The following is a 19417-nucleotide window of genomic DNA, read 5'->3' as shown; positions in this document are numbered from 1 at the left end:
TATGACATTTTTTTAGAGAGTTCAGCCCTACGTGAAACGATTATTTAGTTAACTGTAACCTATATGTGTTGTACTTGATATTATAACTCAGAACATAAAGCCCACAATTTAAAAAAATCCTCAAACAAGTTTTGATTTTTATGAGAATGTTATCAAGAATTGTTCTGCAAATTGAATTGATTGACATTACCAGACAGAAAGTGGACACCAAAAACACATGTACAACAGATACATGTTTATCTCACTTTTACAGCTAATTCGGTTATTAAAGCCCAGTTGATTAAATCTAGTATAATCCACGGCACGTGCTACGTTGTAAGGCTACGTTGTAAACAAATGTAGTTCCTTGTATATAACAACGAAATGTTATATTGATGTTATAAAACTTTTAGATTTGCAATTCAATATGAATAAAATTATAATTAATTACGCACGACTCTTTGTCACAGAACGATATTCGGATTTTGAAAGATGATTATTTGATCAGCGGTTATTTTTGGAAAACGGAGTAAAACACTGACCTTGGTCACACTACAGTCATTATCATAGTATGACACAACTCATGAAAACGCGAAATTATCCAGTTAAACTAATTTTGTTAAAATAAAAAGGTTTTCTGAACAAATAGTGGGATAAATAGAATAATAGATTAGTGTTTATTATTGATCAGGTTTATCATGCTCGGCACGAAAAATATTTTGTTTTCTAAGCCTCGCATAATAAACCTGATCTATAATCAACACTTACCTATTATTCTCTATATGCGCATAGACATTTACTACTCATAGTACTAGGTTTGTTCATATCAGATACTTGACAGTGATGGTCATCTTAACAAGTGTTTGCATTATGAAATATAAACAGAAAAATACACCAGCAAATGTTAATAATTAAAATTATGAACACTACACTACAATATAGTATCTAAATATAACAAGTGCTGTCTCTAAACAGTAATTATGTATTATAATATGGGAAGGTGAACTCTGCCTTCAGGACTGTTCAAACTACATTGCATTACTTTGGTTAATCAAGAAGCATAGTTTATTGTGTAAACGTGAGTTCCAACCATGACTATAACTCTGGGGCCGTGATTCATATCCAACATGTTACTGATAGAATTTAGAAACAGGAGTTCGTTTCAAGGAGCCTAAACTGTGAAAAACACAAGCTTAGAAGACATCAGTACATAATGGCCTTTTTGATATTGATCAGTGTCTGGAGCTATGGCCTAGGAATCCTAGCCTACAGTAAGAAGCGCTATGGCCTACCAATCCAAGCTAACAGGAAGAGGGCGGAGAACAGGAGGTCTAGGGCGAGAAGTGTGATTACCGCAGATGTGTGAATCAAGAAGGCTCGTACCTGGGTTAGCGGAGGCATTTGCCAGTGCCACCAAGCCCTGAAGGTTCTGGAGGTGCATGTTACTAGAGACATCGCCTGCAAGTACACCGGCATCTACATCAGTAACACGGGTATAAAACAGCCAAACAGTAACAGAATGTAATAACCTCTCTTAATGGGACCAACATTTACATAACCAACATGTTCAACTACTTAAATTGTATGTGTGCCATGTTTTGATGTTTATCCTGTCACATGCCTTTAAACCAGCCCGATAACCAGGTAACCTAATATCCTAAAAGATATTAGGTTAGTTGACCACGTGACCTCGAATATCCGTCAGTTGCTCTCCGCGCATGCCTTAACTATTGTCTATTAATAAACTATACTGTTTTTCTATTAAAAAATACAAAATACATGTAAAGTACTGTTTATTTAAACATTATTATTTAAAGAGCATAATTTCGTTTTTGTGTATTGAGTTAATAACGATTAACTCGATTTCTGTGTTGTTTAACAAGATGGAAGCTAGCCTAAGCGCTTTGTGCATGACGTGACGTCACAATGTTTTTGCTCGTGCGTGGGTTTTCCCATATTTAGTATTTAAAAACAAAATACTCGAAAATTAGATATTTTAGAAACATTTCAAAGAATGCTGAAAATGTGACAGGATAAATAGAATAATATGTTGATGACGGGTATGGAGAATGGTTATCTGGCTCGTCGGAGGATCTTATCGGGTTCGCATTCGGCTCACCCGATAAATTCCTCCGACTTGCCAGATAACCATTCTCCATCCCCGTCACCAACCTATTATTCTCTATTTATAAGAAATCCACAAACATTCATTGGGACATTCTGGATAGTGAACTGGCCTGACATCAGACCATAACTGCAAGAAAACTAATACTGTGTATTGTGAGAATTAGCAATACACCTGTTATTTTGACCACCAATATAATGCAAGGTTATTATGAAACAGATACAGAATTAAAAAACATAATTTGAAATTGTTTTAAGTCTCGGATACTGAAATATCAAAATAGGATTTGTTTCACTAGTCAAGGAAATAACGTGTACCTAACTTTTAAAAAATATTAACGCAATAACAAACAACAACGCTTTTTAAGATAAAATAAAATCAAGCTACAATTTAACAATTATATTGTGGGGTGTGTGGATAAACATCACAACAATTTTAGTGACACAAAAAAAAAACAGCGGCAAAAGTAAAACGAGGAGATATAAAATACAATAAAAGTAGACAATCTACAACAATACACAACATCAGATAAAATAATTCAGCACATATTGTGACTTAAAATGTAACAGTAAGTAACATGCATAGAAATAATACTGTACCAAATCACACATAAGAGTTATATGAACGTTTAATGTACGAAGGAAGCTGAAATGTTAGAACATTTGTTGAATAATAACACAATATATATTTTCCTTAGTCCGTAATATGTACAAGGAATAAGACAGTTTAATTCCATCATAAACCATCATTTTTAATAGCTGCAATCAAATAACATTAAATAAATGATTGGTTAAGTTTCCAACCAAACAAACCATACTGGAGGCGACGTTAGCCATGAAATCACGTGAGTAAACTTGTATGCAAGCTTAAAACATGGTTGTGTTACACGGTACTTACATTCCCGCATGCAAAATACAGTGTATAAAATACAAAGCGCAAAAAACAATATTGTTATTAACTCAATACACAAAAACGAAATTATGCTCTTTAAATAATAATGTTTAAATAAACAGTACTTTACATGTATTTTGTATTTTGTAATAGAAAAACAGTATAGTTTATTAATAGACAATAATTAAGGCATGCGCGGAGAGCAACTGACGGATATTCGAGGTCACGTGGTCAACTAACCTAATATCTTTTAGGATATTAGGTTACCTGGTTATCGGGCTGGTTTAAAGGCATGTGACAGGATAAACATCAAAACATGGCACACATACAATTTAAGTAGTTGAACATGTTGGTTATGTAAATGTTGGTCCCATTAAGAGAGGTTATTACATTCTGTTACTGTTTGGCTGTTTTATACCCGTGTTACTGATGTAGATGCCGGTGTACTTGCAGGCGATGTCTCTAGTAACATGCACCTCCAGAACCTTCAGGGCTTGGTGGCACTGGCAAATGCCTCCGCTAACCCAGGTACGAGCCTTCTTGATTCACACATCTGCGGTAATCACACTTCTCGCCCTAGACCTCCTGTTCTCCGCCCTCTTCCTGTTAGCTTGGATTGGTAGGCCATAGCGCTTCTTACTGTAGGCTAGGATTCCTAGGCCATAGCTCCAGACACTGATCAATATCAAAAAGGCCATTATGTACTGATGTCTTCTAAGCTTGTGTTTTTCACAGTTTAGGCTCCTTGAAACGAACTCCTGTTTCTAAATTCTATCAGTAACATGTTGGATATGAATCACGGCCCCAGAGTTATAGTCATGGTTGGAACTCACGTTTACACAATAAACTATGCTTCTTGATTAACCAAAGTAATGCAATGTAGTTTGAACAGTCCTGAAGGCAGAGTTCACCTTCCCATATTATAATACATAATTACTGTTTAGAGACAGCACTTGTTATATTTAGATACTATATTGTAGTGTAGTGTTCATAATTTTAATTATTAACATTTGCTGGTGTATTTTTCTGTTTATATTTCATAATGCAAACACTTGTTAAGATGACCATCACTGTCAAGTATCTGATATGAACAAACCTAGTACTATGAGTAGTAAATGTCTATGCGCATATAGAGAATAATAGGTAAGTGTTGATTATAGATCAGGTTTATTATGCGAGGCTTAGAAAACAAAATATTTTTCGTGCCGAGCATGATAAACCTGATCAATAATAAACACTAATCTATTATTCTATTTATCCCACTATTTGTTCAGAAAACCTTTTTATTTTAACAAAATTAGTTTAACTGAATAATTTCGCGTTTTCATGAGTTGTGTCATACTATGATAATGACTGTAGTGTGACCAAGGTCAGTGTTTTACTCCGTTTTCCAAAAATAACCGCTGATCAAATAATCATCTTTCAAAATCCGAATATCGTTCTGTGACAAAGAGTCGTGCGTAATTAATTATAATTTTATTCATATTGAATTGCAAATCTAAAAGTTTTATAACATCAATATAACATTTCGTTGTTATATACAAGGAACTACATTTGTTTACAACGTAGCCTTACAACGTAGCACGTGCCGTGGATTATACTAGATTTAATCAACTGGGCTTTAATAACCGAATTAGCTGTAAAAGTGAGATAAACATGTATCTGTTGTACATGTGTTTTGGTGTCCACTTTCTGTCTGGTAATGTCAATCAATTCAATTTGCAGAACAATTCTTGATAACATTCTCATAAAAATCAAAACTTGTTTGAGGATTTTTTTAAATTGTGGGCTTTATGTTCTGAGTTATTATATCAAGTACAACACATATAGGTTACAGTAAACTAAATAATCGTTTCACGTAGGGCTGAACTCTCTAAAAAATGTCATAGTTGACAGGAAGTCATGTTTTACACTTTACACTATTGTTCGGGTTTTATCTTTTGGAGATAATGGTAGGGCATGAATAGGTGTTCACCATTGAATCCTTGAAATATGATAAATTTGGAGACTATAGTAAAGCATTGCCACTCTGGATCAGCAGACGATTTATTTCATAAATCAATCTCTGGGTTAATAGTCGCCATCTTTCGAACTACTTTCAAAAGTACAACAACAACAACAAAAACAGTAGAAGACAATTTTAATTGCAAAAAGTTGAAAACTTGAGTACATGTGTCACGGTTGTTGAGTGGAATAGTGTTATTTTCAACTGTGTACGAAGCATGTGAACTGGTAGTGGAATAACCGAATTGTTGGTGGAAATGGAATTTAGAAATATATCTAATAATTCATCATTTTTCATGTCATGATCGTGTAGAATTATCATCAGCATCATTTCTGTGGAACATTGAAATATTCAAAATACAAGTGTTTCATAGCTATGGTGCTATTGACATAGTTCACTAACCATCAAGACTGAAATGATTCATGCACACAGGTAAAGTAAATAATTGAATTTGTGCAGAATGTTTATTTTTTACAAATTATTATTTAATTTAACCCATTTATTTTAGATAGATTGCACTGAAACTCAAAGTCTAAAGCTTAGTAAGACACTTAAGCCAGTTTTCTGAGAAGAAACACTACTTATTCAGAGTATAGCAGGCTCATGCGGCCTCTGGTTTATTTATTTGGCCTCGGCCTTTAACCTGGGTCGCTTTGATTTCAGGTGTTTAGCCCCCATATCAACAAGGCTTTCTCGACCCTATATGTACTTATTCATATTGTTTAAAGATTTTGAGAACCCTCGCTCAGTGCCAGTGGGGATAAAACAGGGACCTTCTTATAGCTAGATGAATGCATCAAATATGCCAGCAACACTTTATAATCAATAACTTTATAATTGATGATTCTGTTCTTTTAACTACATTACTAATTTACCAAAACAATTTGAAACACATTTTTATGCTCCCAAAGGAGGGCATATAGTGATCGCACTGTCCGTCTGTCTATCCGTCACACTTTGCATTTAGGTTTCGAAAAAATGCTCATAACTTCTATGTCGCTTCAAATGTAACATTCATATTTGGTATGCATGTTTATATGGACAAGGCCTTCCCATACACACACAAATTTTGACCCCTTTGACCTTGAACTTAGGGTCGGCGTTTAGGTTTTGAAAAATGCTCATAACTTCTATCAAAGCGTTCATCGGGGGCGTATGTCATCCTACGGAGACAGCTCTTGTTTTTGCTACTGTCCTCTGCACAAACCATGATATATCTGCATATATGCATCCAACCAAATCAGTAAAACTATTTGTCACTTAATTACAGTAAACTTATTGCATGTTAACTTTTCAACAATATATATATATAATTATATATAACAGATTTTGAAAAAAACACACATCAAACTTCAAATTGTTTTAGTAAATTATAGGCTTTAATTGGTATTGTGACATTGACAACACTCATGCATGTGACTATACAATTATACAACTATGGAACACATTATTTATGAGAAATTCCAATACATCAACATAACTTCTCAGATTTAAGGCAGATAATCTAGTGCTTTTTTGCTGCCATTTTTACTATTACACATTTTTTCATTTTATGTTATGATGCATGATCTTGTTTCTAAATTAACCAAGCAATCATGTTAAACTTTTGAAGAAAGATGTTGTCTGATAAATATTGAAAATATAATCACTACAACGTGAACAAAATTCAGTTGAATACTGTGACCAACGAAGATTTGCCAAAGAGCAATTCAGATCATGATTTAAATTAAATACAAGTAATATGAAGTCTGCCTATTGGATCCCAGTTATGACTTATTTGTCAAATCTGCACATTAATTTGCCCTTGGCCATGTAGAATTGGGGACTAAATACCATCAAGTCATGTAAAAAGGAGCAGGGTATAGCACGCTGCTATTGATCTCTTGAGCTTTCACATGAATTTTACGGGTAATTTTCATACAACAAATGATATAATATAGTGTAATGATAAAGCATTATGAGCACAAATTATTTCTCTTACTAGTGGTGCAAAAATCAATTAAGTGTCACATTTCAAAAGAAAATTTATATAAAAAGGTATTATTAATTGTTAAAATGTTATAAAAGGTTATATCAATTCACTAAAGCATTTAATTACAAGAACAAGTGCATTTTATGTCCATTACAATACATGTAACAGTATTGGCATTGCATTTATCTGCATTTGATGTGCATTTAATACACTTAAAAATGCAGACCAGACACACTTCTAACAGAAACAAATGTATTTTTTTCTGCATTTTTCCAGCATTAATACTCTTCAAGTGTATTTTTTTTCATCCCAAATACACTTTACCAGGATAAAGGTATGTTAAAATGCATTTTTAGTTTGTTTTAAGTATATTTTCAAATGCATTAAGACACTCTTTTGCAAAAAATGTTGAACAAAAACTTGAAAATATTTAATATACTAAAGTGAAGTAATAATTAAAGTTTTGTATGAGCATCAAAAACAGTGTCAAATTCATACCAGTGCCTATTTAGTAGCAGTAGGCCTTATATGGTCTACTTGTGGTAGAAATAATGCATTTTGTATAATACAACTTTCATAGGGATTTGTCCCTTTGCCCCCCAGGTTGTTACTAATATTGAAACTTTCTAATTTTATCAATAATGATTATAAAAGCTTATTGCATATTTCCAATTTTCTCAATAATGCTTATAAAGCTTATTGCATAACTTTACAGTTTCACAGCTGCTTGTGGATCCATGTACAAAGACATTTGTAATAAGCAGTTACTTGAACTAAGAAACCTGTTATAATGCATTCTTACTGATATAAGATTACTGGTTGTTATTAACAAGTTTGTCTCGTAGCCTTTGTCATTGTATTGGTACAACACTCCATGCAAATCAACAAACATTTTCATGATGCAATATGTATTACTTTTTATCAAGGTTTCTTTATAATAGTGTTGTTTATTGTGGATTTGATTTGACAACAAATGTTTTCTGTATTGGTTTTCTATAACCACCTGGTAACGCCAATTATGCAACAAATTCCTAGGGTACACCAAACTAGTATAAAAAGGAAATGCAGACCTCCATCTGTACTGCATTCCTTCTTTGTAAATAAATGGTGTTTTTCTATTTGGCGTTGCAGGTAAGAAACTGATTTTACTACATTATATTTGATTCAATTTGTTTTACTTCAAGTTTCAAATACTTAACTGTTTTATGGTAATATAATTATTTATTCAGAATTTTTGTCAGTTTCAATGATAAGTCAGTTATGAATTTAAATGCAATAGAATTAAGTCTGTTAATTTATATCAATTTAATAATTATGTTTGTTACAGTTCAAGTAAATAAATATTTACTTTCAAAGCGAGTGGCTCTATAGACTTAAATTGTGTATAAGTGATTTTAAGTAATTTGTATATTGTATTTGTATATTTGACTGCATTCCTTCTTTGTAAATAAATGGTGTTTTTCTATTTGGCGTTGCAGTCCGGCTTTCTCCTAAACCTCTCACAGAAAAAGTTAAACTACATCAAGGAGTCGTTACATCAAAATTATTCGAGTTCAATATTCAATTTTCAAAAGACAATTCAATGAGCAAATCGTATTCCAAATAACTGAATAATATATAAACAAAACGCTAATAAACAAAACACTTCTTAACAACTTATCTTGACAACAAACTCACAACAAAAGTTGTCAAACAACATACATAAATTAAAAAATATAGCTGCCCATACAGTTCAATACAATGTTCAATTATCTACACTATGCAAAGTTGAAATATGACATCAAGATTGGAATAATCTTTTCAATAATGTATAATATGCTGTTTTAATTTATAAGTGAAATAGACACTTGCATATAAAAACTGATTTTACATCAAAACTAAATGTTTAATTTGATTTTTAGCTCCACTGGCCAAAGGTCCTGTGTCCATCGTGCGTCCGTGCATTAACTTTTCCTTTAAACATCTCCTAAACTACTGGTCCAATTCTGATGAAATTTCTTAGGAATGTTCCTGGGGGTGAACCTCTTTCAAATTTGTTCAAATTATGCCCCTGGGGTCAAATTTGACTCTGCCCCGGGGGTCACAAAATTGAAAATTTGCTTATATAAGGCCTATTTTGTGAAAACTTTCAAAATAACCCGTCCATAACCATTGGGCCTAGGGCTATCAAATTTGGTATGTAGAGACATCTAATAGTCCTCTACCAAATTTGTTCAAATTATGCCCCTGGGGTCAAATTTGACCCTGCCCCGGGGGTCACAAAATTGAACATATGCTTATAAAAGGTATATTTTGTGAAAACTTTACAAATCTTCTTCTCCATAACCATTGGGCCTAGGGCTACCAAATTTGTTATGTAGATGCATCTTATAGTCCTCTACCAAGCTTTTTCAAATTATGCCCCTGGGATCAAGTTTGACCCTGCCCCGAGGGTCACAAAATTGAACATATGCTTATATAAGGCCTATTTTGTGAAAACTTCAAAAATCTTCTTGTCCATAACCATCCGGCCTAGGGCTATCAAATTTGGTATATAGTGACATCTAATAGTCCTTTACCAAATTTGTTCAATTTTAATCCCTAGGGTCAAATTTGACCCTGCCCCAGGGGTCACAAAATTGAACATATGCTTATATAATGCCTATTTTGTGAAAACTTTAAAAAAAATCTTGTCCATAACCATTAGGCCTAGGGCTTCACAATTTGGTATGTAGTGACATTGTATAGCCCTCTACTTAGTTTGTTCAAATTATGCCCCAGGGGTCAAATTTGACCCTGCCCCGGGGGCCATAAAATCAATTATATGCTTATATAGTGCCTATTTTGTGAAAATTTTAAAACTCTTCTTGTCCTTAACCATAAGGCATAGGGCTACCAAATTTGGTATGTAGTGACATGTAATAGTTCTATACCAAGTTTGTTCAAATTATGCCCCTTGGGTCAAATTTGACCCTGCCCGGGGTCACAAAACTGAACATACGCTTATATGGGGCCTTTTTTGTGAAAACTTTAAAAATCTTGTTGTCCATAACCATTGGGCCTAGGGCTACCAAATTTGGTATGTAGTGACATCTAATAAACCTCTACCAAATTTGTTCAAATAATGCCTCTGGGGTCAACTTTGACCCTGCCCCAGGAGTTCACAAAACTGAATAAACGCTTATAAAGCGCCTATTTTGTGAAATCTATAAAAATCTTCTTGTCGAAAGCCATTCGGACTATGGCTACCAAATTTGGTATGCAATAACATCGTATAGTCCTCTACCAAGTTTGTTCAAATTATGCCCTTTGGGTCAAATTTGATCCTGACCCGCAGGTCACAAAATTGAACATTATATACGCTTATATCTTGCTTATTTTGTGAAAACTTAAAAAATATTCTTGTCCTTAACTCTAGGACCTAGGGCTACTACATTTTGTATGAAGTGAGATATAGTAGTCCTCTACAAAGTTTGCTCAAATTATGCCCCTGGGGTTAAATTTGACCCAGCCCAGAAGGTCAATAAAGTGTACGTGTGCTTAAATAGGGCCTATATTTAAGTATTTGCACATGCAGAGAAATTTGTTTCAGCCTTTGTTTCAGCAGTGGAGCGATACAGGGCCATCATGGCCCTCTTGTTTAAATACTCAAAAAATGAAACCGTGTTCATGCTTGCATGAACACAGTTTATAAATGCTGTCAGAATAATAAAATATGCAATTACTATAAATACAAATGCCAGGGAAAAGTGCTTTTTGTACTAAAAAAAATTAGTTAAACTTAAATTGATTGACCATCGATAAAAAGATATAATAATATATGTATATATATATATACTTGTAAAACTAAAAATTAAATATGTATGTTTCTATTACATCATTTAGGACTTTTATTTTCAGACAAAGTAGAGTGAAGCTTAAAACAGTATCCAATTGAAACAGTCAATTTTGGGAAAATCAACCTTATAATTATTTTCTGTGTTGGTCAATGTCATAATTGGTATAAAATGTATATTGAACTGGAAGTTTTCTTTATTTTAATTGATAACATTTGCTTGGTTAGCCATAATTGTCACAATCAAGTGGTCTTTTTACACTGTAGTTTTCTCACTGACTATGGGTTTGTTCTGAGAATGAGCCACACAAAGTATCGTTGGGGAGATGAGTTGTCAATTTTATGTTTATCAGTCTTTCATAATCCAGTATACCTGTAAAACGTGAATTTGTAACTAATAATCACACAATATACACAATTAAAATTGTATGCATTTAGATTTATGTAGTACTGCACATTAATCATTTTCCAAAAATATGTAGCAACATTATATTATATAATGCTGCAATACTAAAGTAATTTACTAATTAAAGGTCGCTGATGTGTAATGGATGTGGTGTTCACCTAATGATCTGGAGGTCACTGGTTTGATCCCTAGTGTGGGAGCATTCTTAAGAAATCTCCAAGAGACACCCAAGTACTGGTTCTAGGCCCAGGAAACGAACTCAAGAGCATTTCACATACATGTATGTAGTTAGTACTTTAAATTTTATCGAACTAAAAATTGGATAAAAATTAAAAACTGAAACCCTTATTAATACATTTTATTTTGAATCAAGCAAATGTGGAAATTCATTAAAAATAATGAGAAAAATTAAAAAATTCTACTTTAAAGTAATCATGATAATTTAGATTATTTTCAGAATATTTAATGATGATAATGATATAATTATATATAACCTAAATGATAAAAATAAAACATGTAATGTTAATTTATGAAAAAAACGTTTAAATTTTATCAATATCATGGTAATTACAACTAGATACAGGCAATTAGATCAGAAACGTGCATTAATTATATTAACCCGTTCATGCCTAGCGTCCTGAAAAAAGGACATTGCAAACAGCGTAAACCCAGATGAGACGCCGCATGATGCGGCGTCTCATCTGGGTCTACGCTGTTTGCTTAAAGGAATTTCTGTAAGAATTGTTCTAAATATAGAAATAAATATACTAAACATCCCTAATTTAGGAAATAAATTGATCCAATTTAGAACGATGGGAGAGTCCACTGGGCATAAATGGGTTAATGATCAACCCAGACATTTGTAGTGATTTATGGTCACTATTTTGATTAACGTTCTATACATGACCTGTCATAAAAGGTATTTTTTAGCCAGTACTACAATCGGCAATGATAGTCTGTATGATTTTCCACGCCCAGGCTATGTAACATCATACTTCTTAATGTTGCCTATTGCAAAGCAGTGAAAACCACAAAAAGTAAAACAAAACGAGTGATTGACAACAATCCATGCAAACTGCAGCCCTACAATACTCATTTGCAAATCACATGTGATTAAGCGTGCAGACATGTGACTATGACAACTAATTGTCAGAAACAAAACAATGAGATGCTTTCAGCCCCTCCCAACCCTCCCAACCACTTACGCCATGTTATGTTTCGGTGTAAAATGACTTTAACTGTTGCAAAATTAATAATGTTCAATACCAAAAGATTGTCAATTACATCATTCTGGAATGCACTAATATGATTGTATTGATATAGGGTAGATTTATTAAGTATCTTTACTTTAATTTTGATGTACATATATGTAAACTTTTAATTCAAGAATCTTAAACATGTACATTTTAGCTTTGAAAGACTAATTTAGATCTGAATATATGAAAAATGTTGCAACAGAGAAGTATAAAAGTTTTTATGCAATGACTAACATGTCTCCAATTCTATGTTGCAACAAAAGAACATTATTTTTCCGTAAAACTAACCCTCAAAGAGACAGTGTTTCCATGCAAAGTGAAACAACAACAGATTTTGCAAGATAAACAACTAGCAAAAAATCTCTCCAACAAGAGATGTGTTTGTCAGAAACACAATGCCCCCTACTGCGTCGCTTTGATTTTTTTATTATATCCCTAAACAAAATATTACTTCCCGTGTAAAAATGGTCTGTAACTGCCAAATGATAAATAGAAATGATCTCTCTTTAAAGCTACATCTCTTGGATTTGTTGTTTGACCTTTGACCTTGAAGGATGACCTTGAGCTCTCACCACTCAAAATGTGCAGCTCCATGAGATACACATGCATGCAAAATATCAAGTTGCTATCTTCAATATTGCAAAAGAAATGGACAATGTTAAAGTTTTCGGACAGTTAGATTGACGGACAGTTCAACTGCTAGATGACACCCTACCGGGGGCATAAAAACAGACAGGAACTTTTTTTGAACTGATCCAAGATAGCATTAAAAAATGTTCTGACCAAGTGTTATGAATATTGGACAATAAATGTGACTTTTATAGTGTTAACAAGGTTTTACTAAAGCATTATAAGGAAAAATGTCCCGCCCCCTGGCAGCCATGTTTTCAAACATCAATAACTATTTTCAAACTTGTCAAGATATCATTGGGACAAATCCTCAGACCAAATTTCATTAAGATCAGACAATAAATGTGGTCTCTAGGGTGTTTTACTAAAGTAATAAATAGCCATATAAGGAAAAATTCCCGCCCCATTGAGGCCATGTTTTTCAAGAAACCGTTTCACGAAGATTGGACAATAAATGTGACTTTTAGAGTGTTCATAATTTTTTACTTTAGCCATATAAGGAAAAATGCCCTGTCCCCTGGCGGCAATGTTTTTATACCAACCGAAACCATTTTCAAACTTGTCCAAGATATTATTGAGACAAATCTTCTGACCAAGTTTCATGCAGTTTGGACAATAAATGTGTTAAAAAGGAAAATGTTGACGCCACACAACGCACGACGGACAAAAGCGATCACAAAAGCTCACCATGCACGTTGTGCTCAGGTGAGCTAAAAAACAAACTTACAATAATTTGATAACAAGATCACCGCCTAACAGGTGCCAAATCTCAGCTGCGGATGCAGATTTGAATAATTGAAAGCTTGTCAGATTTGTTTTTTTAAGAAGTCACAGTGACCTTGACCTTTGACCTAGTGACCCAAAAATGGGTGTGGCGTGTAGAACTCATCAAGGTGCATCTACATATGAAGTTTCAAAGTTGTAGGTGAAAGCACTTTGATAATAGAGCAAAATATCAAGATTTTAGCACGACGCCGGCGGACAACACGATGATCTGGCTATGACAATACCTCGGGTTTTCTCCGAAAACAGCCGAGCTAAAAATGATTATAAAGTTTCAGAACTCTAGAAGTTATACTGTATTAATAAAGCGTTATAAAGTCTATGAACATAGATACACGGGGACAGATGGACAAACCAAATCTTTATTTTCTCACAAGTGAGAGCATAAATAATATTATCAAACAATATACATCGGTCACATACCTTTGGCGAGTTTATTTCTCAATTCGGAATTTTCTTTTTCCAGCTTAGAACACCTGTCTTGAGATGCCTTCAAATTTTCAGCCATTTTGTTGCACTTGTCCTGAAGAAAAGAAAGTCACATGACTCAGCTTATCTATGACAATGTACCTAAACTTGTTGCTAGATATAAGCTTACATCTTTCATTTTGGTTTCACTTTTTCTCAAGAACGAAGCCCATGTCCATTCTCCCCAATCCTTTAAATACCCTGAATTGAGACTCATTCTTCTAACACATGTATATTAATATAGCAAGACAATTAATATAAATGTTTATTCCAGCGCTATTTATATAACATTAATTGACATACTCAGCGCATTATGCAAAACATTCTTAAATCATTTATATTTGTCAACAACATTGATTGAACTAGTGATAACATAAAACTTCCATTTTATGAATTGCATCTGTTAAATTGCCAACTCGGTTGAATAACAAAATACTTTGGTGGTATCAATTTGCACTTTTTTAGCATTACAAAAACTGAATTTACACAACTTACCAGTAGATCTTCATTTCCATTTCTTTCTTCCATCTCACAGGCATCCTCAACTTTCCTCTTTTTTAAAAATACCGGTGAAAATTCCTTCCTAAAAGTGGGTTAAATCAATTATTTAAATCAAGTTGGTCTCAAGTTAGGGTATTTTTAATGTGTTTTTCTTTGCAAATATGAATCAGGTATCACAAACACCTTTAATAGTTTATTTGTACTAACATCAATGGATGCTTGTATCAGAAATATCGCATTTTTTTTTACATACAATTAAATCAGTTGATTTTGGTTAACCATGTAACGTGATATATAGAACCAGTAGATCTTTTTATAAAATAGGCCAACTGAAAAAAGAGATTATATTATCCTTTGACACTATATACAGGACTTTGTTCCTGTCTTGGTTTTTATTAAATTTGATGGGTCATGATTCTTTGTAGATTATTTGTAGATATTGTAGATTTATATTTTAAGAAGAACTTCTTACACTTTCTCATTATATTCTGCCAGACCTAATCTTTTCAGGATTTCGAGACATGTTTTTATTTTATCGTCTGACAATTTCATTAACGGCCGGAAAAACTTTTCCGTAATTTTAACCGCAGATTCTGATTCTTCCACCATGTCCCAGACGTTCTGCTCCAGCTGAGCCATTTGGAGGTGAATGCCATAGCTTTGTTGGAACCTTCGCATGTCCTAAAACATTGACAATACAGAAATTACATTTTTTAGCATATGCTTGTGAATCATTAACATACTTTAAACCACTATTAAATACTCTGCATAAATAATACTAAACAAGACATAGTGTGCAGTTCTTCTTTTGCTTTGATAGTTTAATGTAGATTTCCTGTTAGTACTAAGTAGTATGGTATAACGACAGTATGGACGTATTTCAGGAAGAATATCTTTTATAGATACATAGATTTTTTATGCAAATTAAATCCAAATCTAGATTATAAATAATAAAAGTATTTACATATGCAATACAAGGCAAGGTTTTCATACAGGCTATAGTCACACAAAGTTCGATGCAAAACATCCTTAAGAAAAAGTATCCTTTAGAGTTATAGAAATGAGTTTACATTATTTTGCTATGTTTAGTAACAAAGACCTTCACAGTGGTCTTACTGACCCCAAATAATATCCAAAGCTTAGTCAGAATGTATAAATTGAACCTGAAATCAAATATGTACAGTATGTTTAATAATAATGTACTTGCTGAGTTATTAGAATATTTAGTTATTTAGTTTTGATCTATTTTTAAGAAACAGTGAAATGACCTTCAACCTTTACTGAAATGGATATGGCATAAACCAGAAGAAAAGTGAAAAAAAACATGATTATCAAAATCACAAAATTGATACACCACATTTTACCTCCACTTGGAAAATGGAGCATAGTTTTCTAATCCAAGCTTTCCTGTTTTCAGGGGCAAGGGGCATGGAAGGCCTATGCTGTCGCATCAATCTCACTTTGTCAACAAAGCTGATTGGCTTATGCTTTTCCCGAAGAACCACATTGTGTTGCTGCCCAATCGGCAATGCTGGAGCTGTAGACAGCAGTTAATATAAGTTCACTTTAAAGTTGGACAGCTTTCTTTGTCCTCATAATATTTTGCTTCTTCAGCCTCGCATTTCATTTGTAAGCGTTTCCTCGTTGACATCCATTAAGTAATTAAATTCTTATAGCTAAGACAAGTTGAAAAGTCATTGATATGTGTTCTTATTCTTATCTTTTTAATTAATAATAAGTTCTTCATGTACATGATTTCATATTAATGGTACGGAAGTTTTGTTACATGCTCTATATAAAAATTTGAGTACACTCGAATTTGATGCACACAGACATCTCACTTAAGGGTCAAGACACATATCAAAATCTGTGTTTGAAGTGTCCCCATTTAATTATTGTTTTTTGAAAAAATGCATAAAAGAGCAAAACATGCTTTGTTTGAATACTTGTGTTCATTTAAGGCTAATACCTTAAATGTCATTCTTAAGAGTCATTTAGAACTTATGTTTTCATAACATGAATAAACAGGTGAAAACATTGTTCGTAATATGACATTTTAATTTAATGTTTTCAAGCAAAATCTAAAAACTATCATATCCAGAAATGTCTTTTACAGTCTTTACCCAAGTATTTATGATGTGCATGTAATTATTGAAAAAGCTATTTATTGATGATAAATGTGAGTTGAAACAATACCAGCTGAAATGCCTTTTGTTTACAATTGTTTCAAATAGTAATGATTATTTAATGACAGCCAAGTTTTCTGTGATCTATAAGAAACACAATACAAAAAGAGAGAGCTTTTTGGACCGTAGGTTGCTAAAAGTGCGAAAACCTTAAAACTTAATCCCAATATAGGATCTCATATGTCCTTCAATAATGTAGACATGTTGTAAAATCCGATTGATGATGTAAAATTCGCTTTGCTGTTCAAGTCAAATGAAAAGGATTTCTCTACTGCTAGTTTTCACATTTCAGCTTTAATAATACAGTGCAATAACAAGACAGATGTGGAAAAAATCCTAGCTTAGTCCCTAACTATATTTTCTGGTTGCATCATCGGTGCAAAAAAGTACTGGTACCTTTGGATGCAGTTTCATCTTCTAGCATCCCCATCTCCACATTGCTATGGTCAGAAGGATCCACGTTTATCATATCAACAGAAGACTCTGTTGACAATAGAATCAATAATAAAATCTTACCTAAACACATGAACATTAAAAGTAGTTTCTTTGAATGTATACACATCATGCACATAACTAATCTTCATAACAAAATTGACAATAACATGTTTTCATACAGAGTTCTGCCTGTGATTAAATTTTCCAGCTAAACCTCTGTATCAATCACTAAGAATGATTTTTTTAGATTATTTGTATAAGGTAGAACTTTGTCAAGGGTTGCACAGCTTTCAACACAACAATCATGTATAATTTTAAAAAAGTAAGAAACTTATGATTACACACAACGACTAAGTCAATAATGTTTCATAGTACAAAGAAAGTATCTGTAAAAAGAACATACGGTCTGTCAAAAACATACCATTTAAGGACTCTCCACTACATACATGTAGCATATTGTCAACCGAACATGCAGAACTGGACGTTTGCACTGCAATATAAATATCATTGATTAGGATTTAAATTTTTTAACTTAAAACAAACAGCACACTTAGCCTTTATTGTACAAAAAATGTCATTAGCATGTCCAATCACTGATCATAACATGAAATTTGAAGCAGTTACCTTTTTACTGTTATTCTATTTAGAGCATACAACAATTTTGCCATGACAGCGAGGTTTTTCCATGTGGTTACTTTGAAAAAGCCAACTGCATTTATGTTTTATGGCCCAAACTAAATTTCCTATCGATCCTCCACTAGTGTACTTCAGAAATAAATGCAAATATAAGTGTGTATGAAAGACTTAAACACTTTTATTGTCAATATACACCAACAAATAACCGACAGTTGCGATAAACACCTACATGTACAAGCAAGGATTAGATTTTTTAATGCTGATGTGTTAAGCATGCAATATGGGCTAAAATGAAAGCTATTTTTAGTGTTCCCTGTTGTGAGGGCAAAGTCCTGACAATTTTCAGGATTTCCGCTAGAAAAATTCTTGAGATAATCGACTACAGAAAACATCTTCATCTGTTGTAAAGACATTTTTGTTATCACCATTCTAACCCACAGATAACATGATAACCTTATTGCTATTAAATTATTTAGATTTAATGATTCAAACACCCATCTTCTAAAGTGTAAACTATCTTTTTAAATAACAATGCATGTATCAATTAACAAATTTTACACACTGTTGGATGGAAACAGTACTTAAAAAAGGTCAGCTTAACAGGAAAACTGTACTGTTTACTAATGGTGAAATTTTGGACAAGTAAATTTCTACAATTAACAAAAAACAACAACATAAAAATATCTACCTCTGGGCGCTGGGTCCGGTGATCGTGCCCTTCTTGGAGGAACGGGTGACTTTGACATCTTACCACCCATGGGTGATCTGCCCCTTGGTTCTAAAAATATCCAGTATCTATTGCTGTAATGCATGCAGCAGCCATATAGAGATTATACAAACCATTGCAAACTTATCTGATTAAAACTTGGCATGATAAACAAGTGGGCCCAGATGGTTCAATATCACTCACTTCTGTTATGGGGTGTGGCCAGTCTTCAACCCTGGGGCATTATTTGAACAATCTTTGTAGAGGACCACAATCTGATGTCACATACTTATTATCAGTAAGATCTGTGTTTGTGAAACACATTGTGTAAAACAGAATGCCCCCTATGGCACTTTGAAGCCACACAGCAGCCATTATAGAGAAAATTGTTTAGTCCAAGGCCATAACTTCACCAAAAATCAAAGGACCACAACGAAACTCACATTTCATCTGAAGGTCAATAAGGTAGACTCACATACCAAAAATCATCTCAATATCTGAAAAAGTTGCATAAAAACCTTGGGAAAGTGGAATAATGGACTTACACAAAGATGTCACAAACCAAATACCAAAAAGCTGTAAGCTAAGTGACCTACACATTCAGCTGACCAGAATGATTTGTAC

General features: G+C 33.3%; 2 protein-coding genes across 2 annotated transcripts in view; both read right to left on the bottom strand.

The window, feature by feature from the left end:
• The window catches only part of LOC127868310 (uncharacterized), a 525576-nt gene that overhangs the window by 23262 nt on the left and 482897 nt on the right, over positions 1–19417 (bottom strand). The gene's annotated exons all lie outside the window — the stretch shown is intronic.
• The window catches only part of LOC127868308 (uncharacterized), a 501779-nt gene that overhangs the window by 18377 nt on the left and 463985 nt on the right, over positions 1–19417 (bottom strand). Inside the window, exons 12-19 of the mRNA XM_052409946.1 lie at positions 18776–18865; positions 17873–17941; positions 17413–17499; positions 16195–16367; positions 15303–15511; positions 14825–14912; positions 14285–14384; positions 1333–1437 (exon numbers count right to left, since the gene is read on the bottom strand). Of these exons, the coding sequence (XP_052265906.1) occupies positions 1333–1437; positions 14285–14384; positions 14825–14912; positions 15303–15511; positions 16195–16367; positions 17413–17499; positions 17873–17941; positions 18776–18865 (921 nt within the window). The remainder of the gene's footprint in view (positions 1–1332; positions 1438–14284; positions 14385–14824; positions 14913–15302; positions 15512–16194; positions 16368–17412; positions 17500–17872; positions 17942–18775; positions 18866–19417) is intronic.

Source organism: Dreissena polymorpha, chromosome 2, assembly GCF_020536995.1.
Source record: "Dreissena polymorpha isolate Duluth1 chromosome 2, UMN_Dpol_1.0, whole genome shotgun sequence".
NCBI classification, from domain to species: Eukaryota; Metazoa; Mollusca; class Bivalvia; order Myida; family Dreissenidae; genus Dreissena; species Dreissena polymorpha.
The sequence above is the reverse complement of the archived record's forward strand: the minus strand, read 5'-3'. Positions and strand labels throughout refer to the sequence as shown.